The 23,042-nt window shown below is 39.4% G+C and overlaps 1 protein-coding gene across 2 annotated transcripts in view; it reads right to left on the reverse strand.

The window, feature by feature from the left end:
- The window catches only part of LOC140195928 (guanylate cyclase soluble subunit beta-2-like), a 44,874-nt gene that overhangs the window by 19,615 nt on the left and 2,217 nt on the right, over window positions 1–23,042 (reverse strand). For both annotated transcript variants that reach the window (XM_072254604.1, XM_072254603.1), the window contains exons 4-8: window positions 18,998–19,158; window positions 17,569–17,668; window positions 2,306–2,523; window positions 993–1,101; window positions 604–707 (exon numbers count right to left, since the gene is read on the reverse strand). In XM_072254604.1, coding sequence (XP_072110705.1) covers window positions 604–707; window positions 993–1,101; window positions 2,306–2,523; window positions 17,569–17,668; window positions 18,998–19,158 — 692 coding nt within the window. The remainder of the gene's footprint in view (window positions 1–603; window positions 708–992; window positions 1,102–2,305; window positions 2,524–17,568; window positions 17,669–18,997; window positions 19,159–23,042) is intronic.

Here is a 23,042-nt window from a genome sequence, read left to right on the forward strand (position 1 = left end):
ATTATGCAATTCCATTTTTAAAAAATAACTAAATGTAGTTCAGATAAAGTAAGTAGAGATTTATGTGAAATGAATGAAGTCCACAGTTTTATTTCAGCTCTTTCAGACACCTGATGCCAAATGCACAGGGTGAAAACACATACACGGTGGCCCATCCAGCAGCAATCCCTCCCACCCCTGGCAACTGACATCTTCCCTAATTCCTCTAGCAATTTATCTCCCAACCCTTACCCTTCTCATCAACCTTAACATCATGGACTAATGCCTATCTTGAATCCTGACTATCTCAACCGCTGATGTCTCTCGACCATGATCTCCATTCTTCCTGCTAGATCTTTCCATATTCAGCAATGGTGAGGAGCATTTTCCTTGGTGCACGATTTTGTCAATAGCTCTGGACCTGTGCACAACTGAAATTTCAAGTACTGGGCTTTCAAATGAAACATTCTTGGCCTACTGCCCAACAACTGTATGATGTAATTAATTTCTAGGCAACAATGTCTTCAGAAAAGAAATGTGACAACTCAGAGGAAAATATGTTTTAATAGTCATGCAAAGGGATGCTCAGAAACGATTAGAAGAACAAATAGAATGAAAACCCACCTCCTGGTTGAAGACAATGTGAAAAGGAAAAGAATTACAAAATGTTGTTGTCTCTATCCATAGTTTGTCAGGATAAACTGGTTCAAAATCTCTTAACAGTCTTCCTACGAAGAAAAAAATACATCTGATTCCACACTTCAATATTCAAGAGACTACCGTATAATTTACTGTAAAACCATTTGAAATTACAAATACATGATTAAAAATTGCTGGTGCTAGTTAGAAATCACTCAAAACATAAATGAATGAAACTGACAGACATTACTACAGCATTACACCCTCAATTTCTGTAACAAGGCTTTACAACACATGAAAAGTAATTGTTTGTATACAGGTTAGATTTAACACCACTTGTAGTCTTCTACCGGGGGCAACAGTACAAGTATTACCTTCTCCTGATCTGACGATCCTACGAATTGTATCCCAGTGGTTTTTCTTGGCAGGGCTTCTAGAGTTACAAGTTTTGTTTGCGCCTCTGTTCATTGTTCTTTCTATTTCCTGAAACACATGGACTTCTTGAATATCACTTCATACATTTTTTAGATTTTGATTTTTTGTACCATATATTTAAACAAAGACAATAGTTATCAAATTGCCTGATACAATTAGATTTATTTCTCTGTCCTCTGTAAGAAACTTTGTAAACTTAGAGCATATTTTCTGTCAAAAATTGCAATGTACATCGTAAAAACACAAGAGTATGGGAGCACAATGGCCTCATTATTAGGCAAGCATCCAAAGATCCAGACTTCTGATAACGTAGAATAAATTTGAATCACGCTCTGAGGAATTGAAATCCAAGTATTTGAATAGATCCAGCATAAAATGCTGGCCCTGTGACAACATTGACAATATGTGAATGAATAATAAGAGAAAAGAAAAAGGAAGAAAATGGCAGCCTGGGTTATACAAACATGTATTAAATCCATCGTTAAATAGGTAGATGTTGTCTTAAAGTAGGTAAAAGAAAATTAGAGATAGAGAGTATGAATACCAATGGAGGAGTAAATGCAAGCCAAATTAGAGGAATAGTAAGATCAAGGCTGGAGGAGGTTATAAGGATGATATCACTGGTGAATCATATATCTAAAAATGTTCATCTTTAATTTGAAATACTGTAGATGGGATTCATGCCATATTTATCTCTCTAGAGGTTTTCTGTGGCAAGGTAGAATATAAACACATAAATATATGTAAAATGATATTTACTGACAGTGGAGAGGAAAGCAATACCTGTCTTGAGTCTATAGTAAAAACAACCATGCAATATTTATACAATTAAACACAACACTCATGGCCATTTTAGTGGGTATGCCTTTACACTTGCATGATAATGCAAATATCTAATCAGGCACTCAATGCATAAAAGCATGCAGACATGATCAAGAGGTTCAGGGGACACTTTATTGGGTGCCTCCTGTAGCTAATAAACTGGCCACTGACTACATTCCCAATGTTACAAGTGTCAAAATTGTCCTTCTTTATATTAAAGAGGATTATGGAGTTGACCATTCATCTCAAGACTTGGCTGTGCTTAAAGCAAAGGATTGGGGTGTAGTGAGTTTGATGGGGGAAGTGTGAAGTCTCCAGCAGAGTTTAACTTAATGCCTTTGGTCTTTCTTATGTGGTGGATACATAAGATGGATCTTTCACAAAGTTTAAATTGGCTGTTATTGCAATATCAATAGAACTTTGAACCTACCATTTTATTTAACTGTTTTTCACTCTGGTTGTGAGTCTCAGCCAAGTGCTGTGGGATTGTAGACAATTTGCCAAGTTTCTTTGAATATATTGGCTTCTGAGTAACCAAAAAAACAACATGCTCCTTTTTACCCGTTAGCTCTTCCTCTTCCATATATCTCACAATTTCCATTGTGACTTCACTGTTAAAGAAGTCCATTGCTGCTGCTCTGATTATCCCTGTCGAAGATAAGCAGATTTTTGTGAAATGTTATGGAGGCTACAAGTTCTCTTGAAAAAAACTGAAAATTTCACAACATAAATTGTGAATCATAGGTACATACATCGTAGGTACAGAGGAGATATCGGGGTAAGCTTTTTACGCAGAGAATGGTGAGTGCGTGGAATGGACTGCCAGCAATGGTGGTGGAGGCAGATATGATAGGGTCTTTTAAGAGACTTTTGGATAGGTACCCGGAGCTTAGAAAAATAGAGGGCTTTGGGTAACCCTAGCAATTTCTAAGGTAGGGACATGTTCGGCACAACTTTGTGGGCCAAAGGGCCTGTATTCTGCTGTAGGTTTTCTATGTTTCTATATTAAAAAAATCACTTTAAAACATAAATAAACAAGAAATTGGGGATACAAAGGAAAAATACAATAAAAGTGATACAAGGGTTTCCAGCAAACATTACATTATCCAGGTTCAAGAATACTTACAGTGCACAAAACATTTAAACTGTGTCTTCTAAGAAGTTTTGCACAGATCAAAAGACCATTCTAAGATAAGCCAGAACAGCTGTCATAAATATCAGCAATAAATAAGCAGCAGGAAATTGTCAGGCAGTACATTTAAAGTCACGTCCCTATTTTTGTCTTGTCAGGAACAGAGTAGAATCATCACGGATGGTGAAGCAGTCTTGCCAATCGGAAGGAACACTTCAAAAGCACTCCCTACACCCACACAACTGTGTTGCTAAGCACGGCTCTGAAGCCGTCTTCAAGTTCACTGATGACACTGATGTTGTTGGATGATTCACAGGTGGTGACTGTAATGTTTTGTAACCTCAGAACATTAAAGTAATTCAAAGGAAGACATGGGAGTATGAAATGCCAATCTAACTTCGTGTTTACTTTAAGGGAGGTGCATACATATCATGTGGTAGCGTGATGACATATGCAATCCACGTATTTATAACTATAACTTGTAATCAATTATTTAATTGAACAAGGATGCTTAATTGACCAAAATATATCACGTTTACTCAAATATTACTTAAATTTTAAATACACAACATTCCTCCCTGCTTAGCTATAAACTCCAACCCAACAGAGAATACATCTCAAAAATATACACAGTATACCATATAATACTACTACTATACAGACATCCACAGCATAGTAAAGTTTAAGTTGTCCCATTCAGGTTTAAAGATTTAATTGCTGTGGAAGATTTCTTAGTCTCAATAGATAACTCCCTTCCTGACAAGGGGGATTCACTCTGCTTGGTAGATGAGACTTGAGACTATGAAAGTACCTCAGGTTCTCAATACTAAATACATAACGTGATGAATTTGCTTACCGGAACGTGGTAGATCATGTGGTTGAGTGGTGCCACAAAAATAATTGCTCACTCATTGTCAGCAAAACTCAGAAGCTGATCGTTGACTTCAGCAGGGGGGAGGGTTGCGGTCATGCACCAGTTTACATTGGGGTGATCAGTTGTGGTGAGATTCAACAAGTTTAATTGCCTGGATATTAACATATTGGGTAACCTGTCCTCGGCCCAGCACATTGATGCAATCATAAAGAAACCTCACCAGCATCTTTACTTTCTTAAGGAGGATAAGGAGGTTTGGTTTGTCATTGAAGAGGTGCTGTTGAAAGTATCCTCACTGGTTGCATCATGATCTGGTATGGCAATTCAAATGCATGAAATGTAATGTAGAGAGTAGGAACTCTGCCCAATATATTTTGAGCACAACCATGCCCCTCCATTGGTAATATCTACAGGAGGCACTGCATCCAAAAGTGACATTTATCATCAAAAATCCTCACCATCCAGCCTATGCCATCAGGCAGAAGTTACAGAAACCTGAAGCCACACAGCACCAAGTTCAAAAACAGCTGCTTCCCCTCAACCATTAATTCTTGAACCAACCATCAAACCCTCATCACCACAGTTTAATAAAACTATGACCATTTGGAGCAGATTGCACTAATATAGACTCGGCATTTTTTGTTCTAATTGTGTTTTTTTGTAGACATAGTGTATAATTTATGCATAATTCTGTTTTGCATGTGAATGCTGCTTATATGATGCCATATACAAGTAAGCTTTTCATTGCAGTTCTGCATTTGTGTATTTGGGTATGTGACAATAACCTCAGAGTTTTGAAAAAACTTTTCTTTCCACTTTTGCATGCAGGTGCATTTGCATATATCAGTCTTACGCTTAAGTACTTGCCTGCTTGCGTGATCACATTCAGTGTTTTATGGAAAAGGACTCTCAAGTCCTTCTGAATATCTTCATTGTTCAATCTTGCACCAATTAAAAACAATTCTGTTTTTCTGTCTTGTTCTATCAAAACAAGTTTTACCACATTATATTCTACCAGCTATTTAGCCTGCCTCCTTCCCTTTCTCATCTCTGGGATTCTCCTCAAAATTCACACTACCACTGAGCTTGGCTGGAGTGTTATCAGTAAACTCGCATGTTAATTATAAAAAATGTTGGATCATTCAGCACACCAGCTGCACTTGTAGAAAGAGGTAAGAGTTAATATTCCAGGTTAAAGACCTTTCAATAGATTCTTAAAGTTAAATCTGACTTTCTTTCTATAGGCACACCTGAGGTATGACTCTTAGTATTTAAATTTGTGGTGTGCTTTGCCCTGCTCTAAGTCTCACCCAAAATAATCCAAATGTAATCATCCTTGCCTCATTCTTCACTGAAATAAATCACAGAATTCATCTTGCATTTTGAGAGGGAGAAGCTAAAGTTAGATGTATCAGTATTACAGTAGAGTGAAGCGCAAGAGGCATGAGAGATTCATGAGAGAAGAGCTAGCCAAAGTTGATTGGAAGGGGACACCAGCAGGAACGACTGCTGAGCAGCGATGGCTGGAATTTCTAGCAGCAATTCGGAAGACACAGGATATATACACCCAAAGAGGAAGAAGAATTCTAAAGGCAGGGCAACACAACTGTTCCTGACAAGGAAAGTCAAAGCAACATAAAAACAAAAGAGAAGGCATATAGTCGAGCAAAAATTACTGGAAAGTTAGAGGATTGGGGAACTTTTAAAAATCAACAGGAGGCAACTAAAAAGCTGTCAGGAAAGAAAAGATGAAATATGGAAGTAAGCTAGCCAATAATGTCAAAGAGGATACCAAAAGTTTTTTTCAGATATATTAAGAATAAAAGAAAGGCAAGAGAAGATATTAGTCTGCTGGAAAAAAAACACTGGAGAGGTGGTGATGGTAGACAAGAAAATGGTGGATGAACTGAATAAGATGTTGCATCATTCTTCAGTGGAAGACACTAGCAGTAAGTTGGATATTCAAGAGTGTCAGGGGGCAGAAGTGAATGCAGTTGCTAATACTAGGGAGAAAGTGCTTAGGAAACTGAAAGGTCTGAAGGTAAATCTGGACCAAATGAACTGAAAGAGATAGCTGAAAAGAGTGTGGAGGTATTAGTAATGATCATTCAAAAATCACTAGACTCTGACATGGTTGCAGAGGACTGAAAAATTGCAAATGTCACCACGCTTCAAGAAGGGGACAAGTCAGAAGAAAGGAAATTATAGGTCAGTTTATCTGGCCTCAGTAGGTAGGAAGATGTCGGAGTCAATTTTTAAAGATGTGGTTTCTGGGTACTTGGAGGCACAGGATAAAGTAGGTCAAAGTCAGCATGATTTCCTTAAGGAAGAGTCTTGCCTGACAAATCTGTTGGAATTATTTGAGGGAATTGCAAGTAGAAATGACTGAGGAGAATCAGTGGATGTTGTGTACTTGGATTTTCAGAAGGCCTTTGTCGATGTGCTACACATGAGGCTGCTTAATAAGATAAAAGCCCATGGTATTGCAGGAAAGATACTACCATGGATAGAGCATTAGCTGAAAGGCAGGGGACAAAGTGTGTGAATAAAAGGAGCCTTTTCTGATTGGCTGTCAGCGACTAGTGCTATTCCCCAGGGCTTGGTGTTGGGACTCCTTTTTACGTTGTATGCCAATGATTTGGATGACATAATTGATGGCTTTATGGCCACGTTTGCAGACAATACAAAGATAGGTGGAGTAGCATGTAGTGTTGAGAAAGCAGATAGGCTGCAGGAGTCAGACAAGTTAGGAGAATGGGAAAAGGGGTGGCAGATGGAACCCAGTGTTGGTAAGTGTATGGAAATGCACTTTAGTATAAGGAAAATAGACCATTTTCTAAATGGGGAGAAAATTCAAAAATATGAGGCAAAAGGACTTTGGAATCCTCATGCAGAATTCCCTAAAGGCTAATTTGAAGGCTGAGTTAGTGGTGAGGAAGGCAAATGCAACGTTAGCATTCATTTTGAGAGAACTAGAATATACAAGCAAGAATGCAATGCTGAGGCTTTGTAAGGCACTGGTGAGGCCTCACTTGGAGTATTGTGGCCTAATTCTGCTAGTATGTCTTATGTTCTTACGGTCTCTCTTGTTGGGTGTGGCCCTTCAGGAACAACTATAAGTTAATAGAATTTTTCACTACAGTGGAGTGCAGTACTAAAATCAAATATTGGATTCTTGTATCAGAAGAAAAGAAAATATAGAATATAAGGCATAATCTGGTAATGACAGGCTCTGAAACTTCACTAAATGAGTTGAACATGAGTAGGCAGTGGGTAATATTTAAAGACAGCATGTGTAAATTACAGCAATGATTCATTCTTATCTGGCATAAAATAGTCCCAGAAAAGAGGGCTCAACTATAGAATTTCCAGAAAAAACAGCTGGTTTAAGGATTAGGAGAAGTTTAGAATTCAGCACAGGAGAGATAAAAAACACAATAAGAGGGGAAAGATGGAGAATGAGAAGAGACATGCAGAGGATTTAAAAAGTCTCTGAAGGCATCTCTAACTAGGTGAATAGAAAAATATCCCATGTTTCCAAGTGTTGGGAGCCACATTTTTTCAATGCAACTCTCTACCTTCAGAAAGGTGGGAAATTACTATTGTGAATAAAGAAATTTCAAAACCATTGATTCTTTCTTCAGTGCCTGGGGTCTAACTTTTCATCCAATACACATCAATAGATTAGTAAGGAAACTAAATAATACAAACTGAATTCCAGTTTACAGATGACGCAAAACTGGAGCGCGAGCTGTGAGGAGGACGCAAGGAGGTTCCAAAGTGATATGGACAAGTGGATGAACAACTGTACGGTGGAAATATGGGATTATCCACTCAGATTCTAAAAATAGAAAGGCAAATTACTATCTGAATGGTGATAGATTGGAAAAAGGAAAGGTACAAGAGGCTGGTCTATTTGTCTTAGAGTGAAGGAGCTAGGAGGTCAAAACACAGAGATGTATAAAACTATGAGAGAAATAGATGGAATAGATATCCAGTGCCTGAATTCCCTGGTAGAGGTAGCTAAGACTAGATTTTACAGGTTTAAGGTGAGTTGGAGGGATGTTTAAAGGAGATTTAAGGGATAAATTGTTCACTCGAAGATTAGTTAGCATGAATTGCAAGAGGAAATACAGGGGGTGATGGAGCCAATTACAGTAACAACATTTAAGAGGCATCCTGACAATTACTTGAATAAACATGTCATAGAGAAAAATAGGATTAATGCAGGAAAATGGGATGAATATAGGCAAGCAAAATGGTTGGAATAGACATGATGAGCCAAAGTGTCTGTTTCTAACATGTTCAACTCTATAATCCGAACGCTGACATTCAAGGAGAGTTGGATCAATGAGGCCTATATTCATTTTTCAGAAGAATATGTGGGAATTTCATAGAAAACCATACAATTGGCCTTATAAACAAGATAGTGGGAAGATGTTCCCAATAACTGCAGTGTCCAGAATCAAAGGTCACATTCTCAGGATTCAGTTTACACCAGAACAGGAGAATTTTTTTTCACACCAGAGAACAGATAGCAGGGTACACTATCAAGATGCATATTTAAGGAGGTGAAAAAATTTCTTAATGCCAAAGTTATCAAGGGACATAGGAAGGTGGAAGCAGTACTAACTTGGGCAATCAGCTATGGCCATGTTGAATAAAGGTGTAGACCCAAAGTAAATTGGGACACATGATTTTTGACGATACAGATGGACATGGACATTCTGGAAGAACACAAGAGGCTCTATGTTTGTCTTTAATGAAAACTGATATTGGTTGAATACAGTACGTTGTCCCTGTTCTAATAGATTTTCTAAATTTGCAATGTCAATCACAAAAGGGTGAAATGAAAATTACTTTTCTGTTGCCCTTCTAAAATTGGTGTCAAGGATCATTGTCATAGAAAAGATATTTTACCTGCATTTATTTGTATCATGCTTGCTGCTTTTACTGTATGTCAAAAACTGAAGCTTTTATCTATTTTTAACTATTTTCCATTAATAAATAATTATTAGGTGCAAATGAATTTGACATTAATAAAATCATGACCTTCTAATAAACCAAAGTGCATCACAGACATTTTCTAATTTTATTCAATTATTGCACAACAACTTCTGACTTTGATTTTGATGTGGAGAACAACTACCTAAAAGAGTTATTTGAAACTCTGGCATGACTGTTTTGTTTTATCGTTTAAATAAATTTCTAGACAATCATGGAGAATTTACTTCTGAAATTTCAGTAAAGTTGCTAGGAGACAAGAAGAGTAGCCCAGTTAAAATTCCATAAGATTCTCACTTGGTTCCAATTTGTTTTGCTTGTTATGTACCCCTAGGGTTCATATTTTCTGTGGACTGTCAGTTCAAAATGCCAGGAGAATGAGACTGACTTTTGGACACTGTTTGAGCTGCTCGAGAGAGACAGAGAGACAGAGGTGGTGTTATTTGTTGGACAATCGATGTTATGGTTTCTTTTGTTTTGAATATACATGGACACACGGACACACAGAAAAAACAGATTCTGGATGAGCTTTGAGTGCCCAGAGAAAGATGGGTTTTTGAGGATCGATTGGGAGAATCGATCAGTGGCTATCGCAGTGTGAAAAGGGGTGACTGGTGGAAAGCCATCAGTGTGTTTAACCCGTTGCCTGGGTTGATAGCTTTACTACGGAAGATGGTACCCTTGGTGCGGTCACATTCGGTGACTTTAAAGGATTCAGGAGGACAACAGGAAGAATCGACAGCATCGGTTTACGTGGACAACAAACCTCTCTCTCTCCTCAATTCTACTCAACTCAATGTCACGAACTGAACTGACTTCGGTTACTTATTGTTGTAAGACTGTATCACCTACCACCTAAGCTTGAAGAAGTTTGGGTTTTATATTTCCTATATATGCATAAACTCTGCTAACCTATTCGACTTATCTAGTTTTATATTACTGTATTGTGTAGTTACTAATAAAAAGTGTTAGTAAACAGCAAAACCAGACTCCAGGTGTATTCCATTTCTGCTGGTTCTTTTAACCCATCCTGGGTCCCTAAAATAATTGGGACCTGCATCCGGTATACGAACAAATTGTTTGGAGGCTTAATCGATTTGGTTGGGGAAAATCCCTTTTGATTTATTTGTGTGGAAAAACAGCAGAAATGGATGTTCAGAAATTTCTGGCATCGCCAGACCCTGTGGCTTTCAAGAAAGCTAGAAAGGATGAGTTGCAAGAAATTGCTGAGGTATTGAAACTTATGGAGGTAAAGAAGGGTATGACAAAGACAGAAGTTCAAAGGAAAATAGTTGAACACTGTATCTCTGTGAAGAAATTTGATGAGATGTTAAAGGGGTTTCCTCTAGGTAAAGAGGAGATCCAGGTACGACTGGAACAAATAAAGTTAGATAGATTTAAATTAGTGATGGAGGCTGAGGATAGGCAAAGACAGCATGAGGTGCAGTTAAAACGGCTCAAGGCTGAGGAGGCAGAAAAACAGAGAGAGTTTGAGAGGGAGAAATTTATGTACTTCAATCATGGGTGTACCTCAGAAGGGGTAACTGAGGTTCTTAACAGCTTGAAAGAGCTGGTTGTGATTGAAGACTTTAAGAAGTGTGTTCCAGATGATTTAAGGGCATACCTAGATGAAAAGGATGCAGCTATCTTGCGGAAGTCTGCTAGATTAGCAGGCGAGGTTGTTTTAACCCACAAGGTTGAGTTTACTCCGGATGAGATTTTCCCAGAGAGTAGCTGGGAGGATCAGGGTAACCTGGAATTTGAAACTGGGACTAGTGATGAAGGCCCAGAAGAGGCAGCTGTCCCAACTGCCTGTGTTCACGTTGTTGAAGTACCTGTGGATTCACAGGGTATTGAACCTTGCGTTGAAACTCAGTTGAGGTCTGAGGTGTCTGACTTGGTTGAAAAGGAATGCAGTCCTTTTGTGTCAGATGGACAGTTCAGTGAATAAGGGGTTAACCTTGGTACCAGTGGAAATTGAGGATTCTCGGTCACTTGTGCTAGTTGGTGATGAGATGAAAATTGGTGATGTAAATGTTATTGAAGATATTGAGAAGGGTGTTGTTTCTGAACTTTTGAATCAGGTAAATTTAAAGTCTGGATTGGTTTCAAGACCTTTGACCTTGCTGAGAGACACAGCTCTTTCAGATGCTGAGACAGTACATGTTAATTTGTTACAATATGTTTTGGAATTTCAGAATAAACAACGTGGGGTTGTTAACCAAGTCTGTGGTGTGGAGAGACAAAACTTGAAGTGTTGTTTTGACCAAGAGGGACCATCTGTAGGTGTCAATATGGAAACATATGGAACTAAAGATCCTGGAGATAAAACTAATGACTTGTTTGGAACAAAGGACTTGTTCGGAAGTTCAGCGAATAGGCTTAGTTTAGAAAACATGAGTGATGAGTTGGCACCTGTGCAGGGTAAAGTTCAGGGAGTCTGTGAAGGCCTTATGCAAGCTGATAAGCAAGCTGATCACATAATGGTTAAGTGGTCTGTTTCGAAGTGGAAAAGGGACAATGGGTGATCAAAAACCATTTTTGATACAACAGGATCTTGTTTTGCAGGAATTTGATGTTGTAACAAAGCATGTGAAAGATAAAGACAATATGATGGAAGACTGATTGTCTGAATGTTAAGTTTAAAAGTGAAATAGAAACTAGTATTTGTATACACTTCTGTAATGTGCTACATGATAATCACATATGTATTGCTTTATATTGTGTAATGTACAGTTTGAAAAAAATTTGCTCTTTGATCAAAATTTTGCTTTCTTGGGGGGAGGTGTTATGTACCCCTAGGGTTCATATTTTCTGTGGACGGTCACTTTAAAATGCCGAGAGAATGAGACTGACTTTTGGATGAGAGAGACAGAGACAGAGACAGTGATTTGATGGACGATTGATGTTATGGTTTCTCTGCAGCTTGTTTTGAATATACAAGGACACACGGACACACAGAAAAAACAGATTCTGGATGAGCTTTGAGTGCCCAGAGAAAGATGGGTTTTTGAGGATCGATTGGGAGAATCGATCAGTGGCTATCGCAGTGTGAAAAGGGGTGACTGGTGGAAAGCCATCAGTGTGTTTAACCCGTTGCCTGGGTTGATAGCTTTACTACGGAAGATGGTACCCTTGGTGTGGTCACATTCGGTGACTTTAAAGGATTCAGGAGGACAACAGGAAGAATCGACAGCATTGGTTTACGTGGACAACAAACCTCTCTCTCTCTCTCTCTCTCCTCAATTCTACTCAACTCAATATCACGAACTGAACTGACTTCATTTACCTATCATCATAAGACTGTATCACTTACCACCTGAGCTTGAAGAAGTTTGGGTTTTATATTTCCACACCTATATATGCATAAACTCTGCTAACCTATTCGACTTAGAGTTTTATATTACTGTATTGCAGTTACTAATAAAAATAGTGTCAGTAAACAGCAAAACCAGACTCCAGGTGTATTCCTTTTCTGCTAGTTCTTTAACCCACTACAGGGTACGTAACATGCTCATCAAATAAATCTTTTTTTTTTAAATCAATTGCATTTTAAAAATCACTTTTTTTTAAAAAGATCTGGGCATTGTTGGCAAAGTCAAAATTTATTACCCATCGTTAATTGCCCTTCAGAAGATGAGAGTGAGCAGCCACCTGGAACTACAGCACTTTTTGGTAAGGTAATTATATAATTCTTGTAGGTACATCATTACGAACTATCTGGCAGATGCCTTTCTCATCCTAAATGATATGCCTCAACATGCTGCTGCTTGTGCTTTGAATGGAAACAATGTAAGGTGGTAGGCTATCACCTGTACAAAATCAACTTCAGTCAGCTGGCTAAGCCACAGTTCAAGGCTTAACTGTCTGTCAATTTTGTCCAGGACTGTTTACATTTTCAAACACCTTCAGTTCTTGTATTCCAATGAATTCTTCCTCAATGTTAGGTACCTCTTCGATATCTCCACTCTTCCACCACTCCCCCCCCCACCCACTTTGGTATCATGTGTAAAATTAACCCTTCCTTTAAGAGATAGATAGACATGGTGTTGGTGCGGGTAGAAGGGACGAGGCAGAAGTGATCAGGTCGGAAAGAACTAGATGGACTGAGGGGCCGGTTACTGTGCTGTGACTATTTCTTACTCTGTTACTCACACAGAATGAGGTGTGAGCTCTCATAAGTTTAGAAGGTCATGAGGGGTATGCATAAGGTGGCTGACCATAGCCTTTACCCCGTGTTGGGTAGTCTGAAATAAGACAGCACAGCTGCAAGGTAAGACAGGAGAGATTTAAAAGAGACTCGAGAGGCAACTTCTTTACACCGAAGGTAATGAGTGCCCGGAGTGAGCTGCCAGAAGAAGTGGTCGAGGTGGATACTGTTGCAACATTTAAGATACATTTGAATAGGTACATGGATGGTTATGTGCTCAACACAGAAAATAGTACTAGCAGGGGGAAAGCTGTGGACAGCATGGACCAATTGGGTCATAAAGCCTGTTTCAATGCTGTCTATGACTGTAACAGGTTTTAAATATGTGCTCCTCATGGCCCTTGGTTTTCAGAAACATTCAAAAGCTATTCAAAATTTATAACAGGATTATATTAAAAATTAAGATCATAAGACCAAAAGATATAAAATTAACTAAATTAATTGATTAAAAGCTAACTAACATTTGCCCTTGCCCGTCAGCTTTTTTCCTCCACTCACATTAAAAGTCTTGCTGTTCCCGTACACAAGTTTAAGTGGGAAACACCCCAGTCTTTGTGGGATGGAAATGAAGCAATTTCATATTGGACTCCTCAAAGAATCTATATCTGAGTGCATTCAGCAGAAGCACAAAAGCAGTTGACATCATGTTAGGATTTTAACCTTCCAGTGGGAACCCTAACGTAATGTCACTTGACATAGAAAAATGTCAAAGTCCAGTACAAATTAGCCAGGGTTTCAGCCTGTTCAGTGGCAAGTTGAAACTAATTACCAATGCTTGCAATATGTAGAAATCTTGAGTTGTGCAAAAGATTGAACATCTATACCATGAAATTCACGTATAGTGGTTGGTTGCTATGAAGATGATATGTTATCTTCTACTTTACACTCATTTTAATGATTCCTGCATTGAGAGAGCTTCAAATGCATTGTTGGTCCGCAGAATGCATCTGCAAGGTCAATGTAGTGAGCAACGAGAACCAGTGAAAGCCAGCTTGTATTATTTGAGAACAAGACTGAAGAAGAGACATTGTGGTTGGAGCATAAACAGTGACTCTAGAACAAAAAAACACTGGGAAAACTTAGTGGGTCAAGTAGTGTCTATGGAGGCATAAGATATGAGTTAACAATTCAGGACTGAAAGGAAAGAGGAAAGGTGAACAATATAAGAGGATGGTAGATGATATCTGAAACCAGATGGGGAAGGGATGATGAGTGGTTGGAGCCCAGCGGAGAGGGAAAGAGTCTTGGGAGAAGTGAACAAAGGGGAGAATGAAACAAGACGGGCAGGTGAATGTGTGTTTGGGGGTGTTGTTATACAACATAGAATAGTACAGCACAGGAACAGGCTCTTTGGCACAAAATGTTGTCCCAGGCTAATTAAACTAGTAATTAGATGCCTAACTAAACTAATCTCTTCTGCCTACACAATGTCCACATCCCTCCATTGATTGCACATTCATGTACCCATCTAAAAGCCTCTTAAATGCCCTATTGTATTTGCATCCACTATCACTTCTGGCAGCACAATCCAGGTGTTATATTATGGTGTGTGTAATAAACATATCCCACACTTCTCCTTTGAATTTAACCCCACTCACCTTCAAAGCATGCCCTCTAATATTAGACATTTCAAGCCAGGGAAAAAGATACTCCATCTATGTCTTTCACAATCTTATAAACTTCTATCGGGTTTCCCCTCAGCCTCCCCTGCTCCAGAGAAAACAACCCAAGTGCAGGTCTGTGTGGTGTTTGCATGTCCTCCCTGTGGCCATGTTGATTTCCTTATCTTACCCTGGTTTCTTCACACATCCCCAGGACATATGGGCTGTTAGGTTAATTGGTCACAGCAAATTGCTCTTAGTCTGTAGGTAAATGTATAATCTGGGAGTAGTTGTTGAGAATGTGGGGAAAATAAAAACTGGGATTAATGAAGCATCAGTGTAAATAGGTGGTTCCCGGTCAGCACAGTTTTGGCAGGCTGAAGGGCCTATGTCTATGCTGCATATCTTTATGACTCTCTCACCTTCTGGGTTGCCTCCTCACTCCTATTTAATCTCATGTTCCTTTTCCTCAGCTGCTTGCTTTTAGGAGGGTTGGTGATATATTCGCCAGTCAACTGGACTCTGACCACTTGCACTTGTTCCTTAACCACACGTCATTTACTTGTGTGCAAGAACAGCATGGCTCATATCGCCAAACTGTTCTGAAGGCTGAACAAAGAAATGCCATTCTTATACAGAAATTGACTAGTTGAAGGGCAGTTGAAGGGCTGATGAAGGGTCTCTGCCCGAAACCTCGATGGTTTATTCCCGTCCATAGATGCTATTTGACTTGCAGATATCTTCCATCATTTTGCACATGTTGCTTAAGATTTCCAGCATCTCGTGTGCTTACTGTATACGAGGTGGACTGATGAGCTGTCTACTCTTCACTGTGCATGTTAATGCCCCTATAATATGGGATCCAATAAGATTCACTCTACAAATATGCAATATCACTAGTCACTAACCCCCCCCCCCACCCAACTTCCCTCCAGAAAAATGGATTTACTTTCCTGGATTTTGTTCCCAAGACTAGTTTAATCCAAGTAGACACTGGAAAGTAAAATTGGGATGGATAGAAAAGCAAGCATTCCATCTGATGCCATAGGTTTCCAGTTGGCAAATTAGATCACAATTTTCTCCCACGCTCCTCAGAAACCTTACACATGACCTGGAGACATTGGAACATATCTGCACTTGCAACAGACAGAGGTCAAGTACCTAAATAAGTTGAAGGATATTTTCCCAATCTTGATTTTAACACTGTCCAGCAAATTGGAAACCAAAGAAGCTGGCAGTAGATCTTATGCTGATAAAGAGCATTAACCAGAGTTCTACTAAGTTATTTTTTCATTGAAGCACCAAGCTGTAAAGGAGTAACACTGTAGCATTTGTCAGAAGAAGAACAGCAGTCAAGCCTGCATTGATACCAAAGAAAATGTCGTCCCAAAATGTTCTTACAGGGTTTTTTAAGAAAGAACTACTGTAATGGAATGCAGTCCTGCAGGAACAGCAGTTACTGACTTAATATCAACTTGTGCTGTTCAGTAGTGTGAGCTGGAAACTGCACATTGTTTTATTTGTTAGTGTAACACTCCTTGCTGCAGCAAAGCTGATCAGAGCACACAGATAATAAATGTTTATTCAGCATATCTGTTACATTCCTAAACTTATTGAAGTTCCAGCAGACTTCTGCTCGCCTATTGCAAAGCAAATAAATCCAGTCGTGACTTTTAAGAGTTGAGAATATACATGCAGCAGTTCTCCATATCCCCCTATTCCTTGATCTACCAAATAGCTCCATTATAAATACTTTTAACTGCTCCTAATGATCCAGGTTTCACCACTGCCAAGGTAGAGAATTCCACAGATTCACTAACCTCTGCAAGACATTTCTCAGTACATCAGCTTTAAGTGATTGGCCCTCGATACTGTAGTTATGTTCCCTTGTTTGAGATCCTCCCACAAGTGAAAACATCCTGACATCTACCATGTAAAGCCCTTTAACATCAGAAGTGCTCGGAAAAAGGTCACAGCTTATTCTTCTAAGGTCCAAGGAATACATGAACAAACTATTAATCTCTCTTGGTCAGACAACCCTCTCATCCCAGGAATTAGAATCACAATCAGAATCAGGTTTATTATCACTGATCTATGTATGTCATGAAATTTGTTGTTTTGCGGTAACAAGTCTCCATTATACTGCCTCCGATATTAATTTCTCTTTTCTGGTAAGAAAACTAAAACTATTCAGATATTCCAGGCGAGGCCTCACCAAAACCATGTGCAACTGCAGTAAAACCTCCCTATTTTTCAACTCCTGCTCCTTCACAATGAAGGGAAAATACCAATTGCCTTCTTGACCACTTTCTGGTTCTGCCTACCAGCTTTTTGTGACACACGCACTAAAAGTGCATGAAGGTTGGTGCTATTCTTGTAAAGCAGTCACCAAGTTAACATGGGTGGTAGAACAATATTTCATACTGAATGATAAACTAGTTGTACTTACTATAGAGTCTTGAATAGTAAAAATGACCTAATCTTTCATTAAATGCAGAGACAAATTCTAACCCCACCTCTTTAAATGGCTAGTTCCAATCATCATGACATAAAGGAAACCTTTAGATCGGAAGTGGGTTGTGGTGAAAAATCACGTGGCAGTCTAATCTTAGTGCCCATGGCTTCAATTTTTAAAAAGCTGAGAAAAGATTGCATGCTTCAGCATAAGTACAACCTATATATTTTTTAAAGTAGTGCAACACTTCTTTTGCATTTGAAATGTAATGCTGCATAATAATGTCATATAGTACACGCTCAACAGAATGCTAATGTGAATTGGCATGGACAAAAATTTTTACATCTTTATTTTTGTATTAACTGATACAATCTTCATTAAATTGTGCACTGTGATAAAAATATCTGACATCCTTACCAGGGACAATGTGATATAGTCCTCTCCTGTCAGAGTAATAGTGCAATAGCATGGAATTGTCTTCATTTTTTTCCACCCTGAAGGATGGTGCATTCATCTCCTAATAATATGAACAAAGTATTAAAACTGAATATTTGTCAGATTGCATTTATTAATTAGATTAATTCCAGCATTACTCTCAGTAATAAAGTCATATTTAATCCCAAAAGACTGTCAGGATTAAAATCTAATACATTGCTCCTTGTTACCGAAAGAAACATTTCTGATTTAAGAATATCAAGTGCACTCCCATTACATATAAATTAAATGTCAAATCTAACAATTGACAAGGAATATTACAAGATTACATATGCTTCACAAGTTGCTCAGATATACAACATTACTGGATGAGCTCAGTAGATTGAGCAGCATCTATAAAGGAAAATAAATTGTTAATGCCTTGGGCTGAAACCCTATATCTAGCCCTGATGCAGACCTTCAACCCGAAATGTTAACAATTCCTCTCCTCCCGCTCCTTCCACCACAGATGCTGCTCAACCCCCTGACAATCCAACAGCAGATTGTTTGTTGCTCCAGATTTCAGTACCTACCAGCACATGGTTGGAGCAGCCAGTGGAAAGCCATGTTGTTACAGGGAGAATCTATAATTCATCCATCTGAGAACAGGATTGAATCCAGGTTCCTACACATTGTTTAATCGCTTTCATCCAAAAGGTTTTACAATATTTAGACTTAAATGTGAAGCATCTGGCCTTTCTTTAGCAGAACTTTCTCCCTAAATCACATTATTTTTTCACAAATATGAAAAAAATCTGCAGATGCTGACAACCCAAAGCAAACAAAGCTGGAGGAACTCGGTAGGCTAGAACTGATGAAGGGTCTCAGCCCAAAATGTCGATTGTTTACTCGTTTCCATACATGCTGCCTGGCCTGCTGAGTTCCTCCAGCATTCTGTGTGGTCACATTATTTTTTTTTGTCTGCACAGTTTGATTAATCATCAGCAAAGGGAAAATAGTGTGCAACATTTTCTGACTACTTAAAGTTAGGTTTAGGGTTAGTTTTCCAGTGGCTAGATCGTTATCTTGGAACCTATTTACCCTTACAGGATGTAACCAAACCTCCTCCCTTAACACTGCTGATGAAAACAGCAAAAAGACTGTATTAATGAAACACGATATTTAATCTTTTTATATGACATCCTTTCATGTAGAGCAATTATTAATTGTAAATAGGATAGGCATCATATTTGGAATACTAACAAATTACCAAGGGGTTAATAGTGCTTGCAAGTTAATTTAATCATGCAGTCCCAAAACTAAAAGTTTATTCTGCAGCAATAAGTTTAATCTTGTTGCAAACCTTCTTCTTCAGTATACAAATTTCCTCATGTTGATCCCAGAGAACCTCAGAAAGCTTCATTAAACTTGCCTGATATGACAATGACAGGTAACGGTGTAAAAAATCAAGATTCTCGATGAATTCCATGAGATTACTTCCCAGGGTACGGAGCATACGATCATATCCAGATCTTTTGCAAAATACAAAAAAGTGTTCCCCAAATTTGTTCAGCAACACATCTGGCTTCATATCTGGAGTTCACAACAAGATAAAACATCAAAAGGCTTTCAGCAACAATTTCTACTGTTTATCATAATCCTAATGCAGAAAATAAATATCCCAAGGTACTTAAAGAAGGAAGGGAATATATAAAAAATGAGAAAATCCTGAGTCATGGGGAGAGAATTTAGAGAGTGAAAGCTTGCAGATGACTATTAGTGGAGGCAGAAATAGGCCAATTTAAGCTTTCAGGTGGCTCCACTATTCAATAAGATCAAGGTGATTTCTTACTTTGACACCATTTTCCTTCCTTAATCCTATGTCCACTGATTCTCTTAACATCTAAAAAAAATCTAACAATCCATGTCTTTAAAATACTTTGCACATCCACAACCACCCCCCCCCCACCCAGTTGTGTAAACAAAATGGATTTTGTTTGGAGGAGGCCAAGTACTCAGGATTGTGCACGGTAGCTCACTGACGTCTTATGGACTTCTTCAAACGGGCTACTGTCCCCACATGCTTCAAGTCAGCCACCATCACCCTTGTACCAAAGAACTCTATACAGTCAGAACTAAGTGACAACCACCCAGTGACATTGATGCCAATCATCAGAAGTGTTTTGAATGGCTGGTAATGGCAAATATCAGAAACTCCTTTCCTGGCACACTGGACATGCACAAATACGCTTACCGACAGAACTGCTTGGTAACAGACACCATGGCATCTATCAAGCACCTGACCCTGACACACCTAGAAAATAAGGACACTTGCAGTATGTCAGAACCCAGTTTCTGGATTTCAGTTTAGCATTCAACACGATGGCTGCACAGACCTTGGTGAACAAACTGCTGCTCCTCAGTCTAAAAATACCACTGAGCAACTGGGTGTTGGACTTGCTAACGAACAGACCTCAGATCGTCAGGGTGCACAACTACTCCTCCCTGCTCATCATCCTCAACATGGGTGCCTCACAAGCTGTGTGCCGAACCCACTGCTGTACATACCGCTCACATACAACTACACAGCCAAACACCAGAGTAATCACATTGTAAGGCTTGCCAGTGACATGATAGTGGTGGGACTTGTTGTGTAACTCCAAATCATTAAACCAATTAGAAGAAAAACAAGAGAGCCGGGAAGGGGAGTTTACCTCTGTTCTTTACTTAAAGTGAGGCGCACTCATATAACGTGGCAGTGTCATGACGAATGCAATTCATGTATTTTTTTTTGCATATAATCCATAATAAATTATTTAAATAAACAAGAATGCTTAATTAAACAATGTATTTACAATATTACTCAAATACTACTGAAATATTGAACACACAATACGACTCATCACCAGAAACAATGGGACAACCTATAGAGAGGAAGTGGAAGAGCTCCAGGCCAGGTGTCAGGCAAATAACCTTTTCCTCAACGTCAGTAAGACAGAAGAGATGACTATCGGCTTCAGCAGAACTCATACGCCTCTTTACACTGGTGCTATAACAGTGAAAACTGAGAGTAATTTCAAACTCATGGCAGTACACATCTCACACAATTCATTATGGTCCCAGAACACATCCCACACAATTAGGAAAGCTTGCCAACACCTCTTCTTTTTGAGGAGGCTGAAGAGATCTAGATTATGCACATCAATACTCATGACCTTCTGCAGATGCATGGTAGAGCGTATTCTAACATGCTGCACCATTGCATGGTATGAAAACTGCACTGCAGTGGTCAGCAAGTCTCTACAACAGGTAGCCTTCCCACCATCAGGGCATGTATACAGAAGGTGACAGAAAAAGTCCAGCAATATCATGAAAGATCCAACCCACCTCTAACACTCCCTCATTCTTGTCCCTAACCTGACTCTTAGCTTCCTGCACTGACCCCGAAAACCAAAAAAACCTATGTCAGAGCCAAAACGTCGATGAACATGGCAGCCCTGCAATATCCTGACCTGAAGTTTCCATCCTGACCTAGTGTCTGTCATATATATTAACATTTAGACGAGAATGCAGGTAGAATGATGAGTAAATTTTCAAATGACATCAAAATTGATGGTGTGAGGACAGTGAAGAAGGTTGCCTAAGGTTACAGCAGGATTAGATTAACTGGGAAAGTGGGCAAAGGAATGGAAAATGATATTTACCTCAGTTAGGTGCAAAGTGATGCACTTTGGGAGGTTAAAGTGGGGTAGGACAGCATCCTGGAGAGTGCTATAGAACAGAGAGATCCAGAGAAACAAGAGTGCCAACATAGGTAGACAAGGTGCATGTCATTCATTGGATGGGTCATTGAGTACACAAGTTGGGATGTTATGCTACAAGATATTTCCTGGATGAGGAAGTGGAGGGATGGGTTGGTAAATTTGCTGACGACACAAAGGTTGCGGGTGTTGTGGATAGTGTGGAGGGCTATCAAAGATTACAGCGGGACATTGGTAGGATGCAAAACTGGGCTGAGAAGTGGCAGATGGAGTTCAACCCAGGTAAACGTGAGGTGGTTCATTTTGGTAGGTCAGATATGATGGCAGAATATAGTATTAATGGTAATATTCTTGGCAGTGTGGAGGATCAGAGGGGTCTTGGGGTCTGAGTCCATAGGATACTCAAAGCAGCTGCGCAGGTTGACTCTGTGGTTAGGAAAACATACAGTGCATTGGCCTTCATCAACCGTAGGATTGAGTTTAAGAGCCAAGAGGTAATGTTGCAGCTATATAGTACCATGGTCAGATCCCACTTGGAGTACTGTGCTCAATTCTGGTCGCCTCACTACAGGAAGGATGTGGAAACCATAGAAAGGGTGCAGAGGAGATTTACAAGGATGTTGCCTGGATTGGGGAGCATGCCTTATGAAGACAGGCTGAATGAACTCGGCCTTTTCTCCTTGGAGCGACGGAGGATGAGAGGTGACCTGATAGAGGTGTACAGGATGATGAAAGGCACTGATCATGTGGATAGTCAGAGGCTTTTCCCCAGGGCTGAAATGGCTAGCACAAGAGGGCATAGTTTTAAGGTGCTTGAAGTAGGTACAGAGGAGATGTCAGGGGTAAGTTGTTTTTTAATACATAAACACAGAGTGGTGAATGTGTGGAATAGGCTGCCGGCGGCGGTGGTGGAGGCGGAAATGATAGGGTCTTTTAATAGACTCCTGGATGGCTACATGGAGCTTAGAAAAATAGAGGCCTGTGGATAAAGCGTAGGTAGTTCTAAGGTAGGGACATGTTCAGCACAGCTTTGTGGGCCGAAGGGCCTGTATTGTGCTGTAGGTTTTCTATGTTTCCAAGATATTGGTGAGATTGTTCCTAGACTATGGTGTAACAAGTATTTGTTTGACCTACAGAGAGTGCAGAATATGCTCATAAGTATGCTGCCAGAACTGGGGGACTCGAGTTACAAGAAAAGAGAGCTGAGGCTGTTTTCCCTGGAGTGAAGGGAATTGGATGGTCACAGCTTTTTTCCCCCAAGGTAAGGGAGCCAAAAACTAGAGGGCACAGATTTAAGGTGAGAGGTGTAAGATTTAAAGGAAACCTGAGGGGCAAGATTTACACACAGATATCGGTGGGTATATGAAACAAGCTGCCTGTTGCGGCAGGTACAGCTACAACATTTAAAAGGCATTTGCAGATTCATGATAAGTATAGAGGAATATGGGATGAATGCAATCAAATGTGACTGGCTCAGGCAGGCACCTTGAATAGCAAGAACGAGTTGAGCCAAAGGGCATGTTTTGTGCTGTTTGACACTATGATGCTATGAAAATGCACAAGTTAAAATCCAGTTATGTGACAAATCAAGTTTCCATGGTGCTTATGAGGTCTATTGGGATCTTTGGCTTTTTCAAAGAAATATCACCTAAATTTAAATCTCAGGAAGTAAGGATTCTCCTTCTTATGTACTCTCAACATATACATTTTCTAGTT

The sequence above is a fragment of the Mobula birostris genome, chromosome 4 (assembly GCF_030028105.1).
Source record: "Mobula birostris isolate sMobBir1 chromosome 4, sMobBir1.hap1, whole genome shotgun sequence".
In the NCBI taxonomy this organism is placed as follows: Eukaryota; Metazoa; Chordata; class Chondrichthyes; order Myliobatiformes; family Myliobatidae; genus Mobula; species Mobula birostris.